Here is a 4,358-nt window from a genome sequence, read left to right as displayed (position 1 = left end):
AGTCATTATGATAAAGAGTCGATTTGGTGATCTTCTTCCTTGCCGGGCTCTTCTGGATTCAGGCTCTCAGATTAATTTAATAACCTCTCGCTTTGCTCAGAAGCTTCAGCTGAAACGAGCCAAAGGGTATACTGATACTGATATCCGGTATCGGCGCTGATTCGGCATTTCATACGGAATGTTCAGTTAATTTGGTCATTCAATCCACGATTTCCGATTACTTCACGAGTCTCACAGCTCTCGTTGCTCCGCGTATTACAGGAAACCAGCCTGCTTCTTCATTTGATGTATCCAAATGGGAAATGCCATCCAATATCAGCCTTGCTGACCCACACTTCAACAAATCTCAGCGCATCGATGTACTTATTGGAGCCAGCTTATTTTACGACATTTTATGCGTTGGACAGATCAAATTGGAGAGGGGACTTCCTATAATACAAGAAACCCGTCTCGGCTGGGTTGTCCCAGGTGGAGGTCATTACTCCCACAGCTCAGTGCTCCTAGCTGCCTCTAGTTCGTCGGAATTGAGTCAAACGCCTACCGTTGGTTTGGATGAGCTAGTGAGAAGGTTCTGGGAAGTGGAAAACTGCCACGGTCCCGCTACAGAAGCAACAAAGGAGGAAATTGCTTGCGAGGAACATTTCAAAAAACATTGCGGTCGGCTTCCAAGTGGCGAGGACTGCTTTCAATTGCCTTTAAAGCTGAGTGACAGTCTTCTTGGAGATTCTTATCAACAAGCATATCGGCGATTCCTCAATCTAGAGCGCAAGTTGGTTCGCAAAACACTTCTCAAGGCCCAATACGCCGCATTTACAAAGGAATACGTCGATTTGAATCACATGTCCCCTGTCAAAGGTGACGCACTTAAACAATGCAAATTTTTTCTTCTTCATCACTGCGTCTTAAGAGAAGATAAAACCACCACAAGACTCCGAGTAGTTTTCGACGGATCCGCTTGTACATCTACAGGATATTCCCTAAACGATATATTGATGTCAGGCCCAACAATTCAGCCAAAGTTAGTTACGACTCTTCTTCGATTTCGTACCGTTCGTATAGCATTGACTGGTGAAATTTGTTAAATGTATAGATGCGTCCGTGTCTCGCCCCAAGATAGTTTTCTGCAGTGCATACTTTGGCGTGACTCACCCCTCGAGGAGCTAAGAACATTCAAGCTGGATACCGTGACCTATGGAACGAAACCAGCAGCATTTCTGGCCGTCCGTTCTATGCACCAACTAGCGGCAGACGAGAGTTCGTCATATCCAATTGGCTCTGAAGTTGTGTTGCGGGACTTTTACGTGGATGATTTGCTAACGGTGGGAGATACTACAAATGAGGTGCTGGAAATAATTCGCCAGGTGTCAGGACTCTTAGCCAAAGGAAATTTCAAGATCAGGATTTGGTGTTCCAACGATACATCTGTACTCGATCAAACACCCCATGAAGATAAGGAAACATTTGTTAAATTTACTGATGGCAGCGATGTAACCAAGACGCTAGGTTTAGCATGGAATCCCATTTCGGATGAGCTATTATTTTCATTCTGTCCCAATCAAGTCCCTTCGAAATCAACTAAGCGAGTATTGTATTGTCAACTATTGCACGATTTTCTGATCCACTCGGACTTATAGGGCCAGTAATTACTAAAGCAAAAATATTTCTACAGCAGCTGTGGAAAGAAAAGCTTCATTGGGATGAAAGTCTTCCAGTCTCCTTACGCACAACTTGGATCAACTTTATTCAGCAGTTTGACTCTATGCAACAATTTTCTTTCCCGCGCCTATCGTTCCTCCGAAGCAGCAACCTTGAAATGCATGGATTTTGTGATGCCAGCATGAGTGCTTATGGAGCTTGCATCTACGCTGTTTCGCAAGGCGACAATGGAGTCAAGGCAAATCTTCTATCTTCCAGATCTCGTGTAGCGCCACTAAAGACTATCACAATACCCAAGTTGGAATTACGTGGTGCAGCGCTACTCGCTCAGCTTATGCATGAAGTGTCTCTGATGAACTTCAATTGCTCTTATTATTGCTGTTGTGACTCCAGAGTCGTTTTGGCTTGGATCAAGAATCAACCATCCAACTTCAATGTATTTGTCGCTAATAGACTTTCTGTTATTAAGGAACTCACATCTGAAATGTCTTGGCTGCACGTGCCAACTTATCTACACCCTGCCGATATGCTTTCTCGAGGATCATTACCAGCTGAGCTCATCAATTCTCATCTTTGGAAGTATGGACCTACATACTTGACAGCCTGTAAGGATCAATGGCCAAGTACGCCTGCTCTTCCAGAGCCGTTTTTGGAGGCACGAAAAACCATACTAATTACAAACTGCGCGTCAAGATATTTGGTGGAAGAATCAAAATTTGTAAATTCCTTCCCCAAAATGCAACGAATTTTTGCGTATGTATGCAAATTCATTCATCGACGAAAGTCTGGAATAACTGTGGAGGTCTTGCAGCGTCTTGCAGGTCTTGCGTTTGGGAATCGAACTGCTTCTTCGTCTTACTCAGCAATCTCGTGTATCTACTGAAATAAGAGCCCTGGAAACGCGAAAGGACATCAAGGCTTCAAGCTCGATCGTCTCGCTTTCACCATTTTTAGATGATTGCGGTTTGCTTCGAGTTGGAGGGCGTCTTAAAAACTCTACCTTGGACTTCGAAGCACGGCATGCCATAATATTGTCCAAGAATCATTCCATCACTTCTGCTCTGATACGGCACTTACACGAAAAACACCTTCACGCAAAAACACCCAGTCGCTATTAGCCGTCATTCGTCAAACGTACTGGCCAATCGGTGGCCGAAAGACCGTAGCACACATAATCCAAAAGTGTGTCAGATGCTTTAGAGTGAAGCCTCGAACTCTCGAGCAAATAATGGCAGATCTTCCGGTGGACAGAGTCAGCGAATCTCTTTTAGTTACCGGCGTGGACTATTGCGGTCCGTTCCTGTATAAATGAGAAGTTCGAAACCGGCCCCCACTAAAGTGCTACATGAGCATTTTTATATGCTTCTCCACCAAGGCGGTTCACATCGAGCTTGTGAAGGATCTTACAACGTCTGCGTTCCTCTCTGCTCTTCGCCGTTTCATTTGCACCCGTGGAAGACCGATTCGTATTTGGTCAGATAATGCCACCAATTTTTTTGGAGCGCGGAACGAACTGGCGAAACTTAAGTCGCTATTCCTAAGCGATAGTCATCAAGAAGCCGTGCATCAAGCTTGTCTCGCCGATTGCATTGATTGGCGTTTCATTCCTCCTAGATCGACACGTTTTGGAGGATTGTGGGAGGCGTCAGTCAAGCTTGCTAAACATCATCTTCGACGTGCCTTTGGATCCTCGCTTCTTGGCTTTGATGAGCTGCGCACTCTCGCGTGCAATATCTGTGCAATCATTAATTTAAGGCCATTGTTTCCTTTTTCAGAGAACCCTGCAGATCTCGATGTACTCACGCCCAGCCATTTTCTGGTTGGCGCCCCCTTCACAACCTTCTTGGAGCTTGACTTGGTTCAGCTTCAGCAAATCTTTTGGTCTCGCTGGCGCCAATCGTATTTAACCAGTCTTCAAGAAAGAACGAAGTGGCGCACCCGGAATCCTGAGCTTCACGTCAATGATGTCGTTCTTGTTAAGGACTTCCCTCCTCTGAAGTGGCCACTAGCGAGAATCCTCAAGCTCATGCCAGGAGCTGATGGCGTATCTCGAGTCGCCTTGATCAGGATGCCTACAGGTGTTAGCCGAAGAGCACTTGCAAAACTACTTCTATTGCCTCTACGAGATGAGGTGAAAGGCATGGATCCTTCCACGGGGGAGTATGTTCGGGCGAAGCCCGAGTGTAAATTTTGTACCATCGTTCTATTGCCTATCAATTCACTTTCCTTTCCTGTCATTATACTAAACTAACGTAACGTAAGCGTAGCTTTATCTATGCTCGCTCAGCAACATGCTCTCATTTAATCATCCTAGTCGTCCTAGTTATCTTTTCTTTCCTATGCCGTCGCTAAGCCGTCAGCAGCTGCGCCTGCTCTAGTAGTTACCGCTTGAAATAGTTGGAGAACAGACCCTTTTTGTCCCCAATCTATTACTTTGGCTCGAGATCGGCTCGCTTGCCTCATCCAAGTGTATCACTCTTATACTATTGTAAAAGGCTCCGGCATCTTCGGCCACCCTCAACACACAAAATAACTATAATAAAATTTATAACGTTTCGGAAATTATTAATTCGTGAAATTATTGAACAATCATAGTCAACGAAAAAGCTCGTTGTCTCAACAAGCGGTAATGGACTGAAAATGCCGTTCGACCTCGGTAAATCGTATGGGTACGGATGACCAGAGGACCTTTACTCAGAATA

The 4,358-nt window shown here is 45.1% G+C and overlaps 1 protein-coding gene across 1 annotated transcript; it reads left to right on the top strand.

Moving 5' to 3' along the window:
* Window positions 1-1,607: 1,607 nt before the first annotated feature.
* On the top strand, window positions 1,608-3,880 carry LOC117184885 (uncharacterized). Its single transcript, XM_033383984.1, has 2 exons — window positions 1,608-2,409; window positions 2,468-3,880. Exons 1-2 carry the CDS (start codon window positions 1,760-1,762, stop codon window positions 2,772-2,774), a joined length of 957 nt encoding a protein of 318 aa, XP_033239875.1. The 5' UTR covers window positions 1,608-1,759; the 3' UTR covers window positions 2,775-3,880.
* The last annotated feature ends 478 nt before the right edge of the window (window positions 3,881-4,358 follow it).

The sequence above is a fragment of the Drosophila pseudoobscura genome, chromosome X (genome assembly GCF_009870125.1).
Source record: "Drosophila pseudoobscura strain MV-25-SWS-2005 chromosome X, UCI_Dpse_MV25, whole genome shotgun sequence".
NCBI classification, from domain to species: Eukaryota; Metazoa; Arthropoda; class Insecta; order Diptera; family Drosophilidae; genus Drosophila; species Drosophila pseudoobscura.
The sequence above is the reverse complement of the archived record's forward strand: the minus strand, read 5'-3'. Positions and strand labels throughout refer to the sequence as shown.

Excerpts from the sequence above, each read along its gene's own strand:
- LOC117184885 (XM_033383984.1), top strand. The coding sequence starts at position 1,760 with ATGCAACAATTTTCTTTCCCGCGCCTATCGTTCCTCCGAAGCAGCAAC. Across the intron at positions 2,410-2,467 it reads AAAATGCAACGAATTTTTGC|CGTCTTGCAGGTCTTGCGTT; the intron begins GTATGTATGCAA and ends GAGGTCTTGCAG.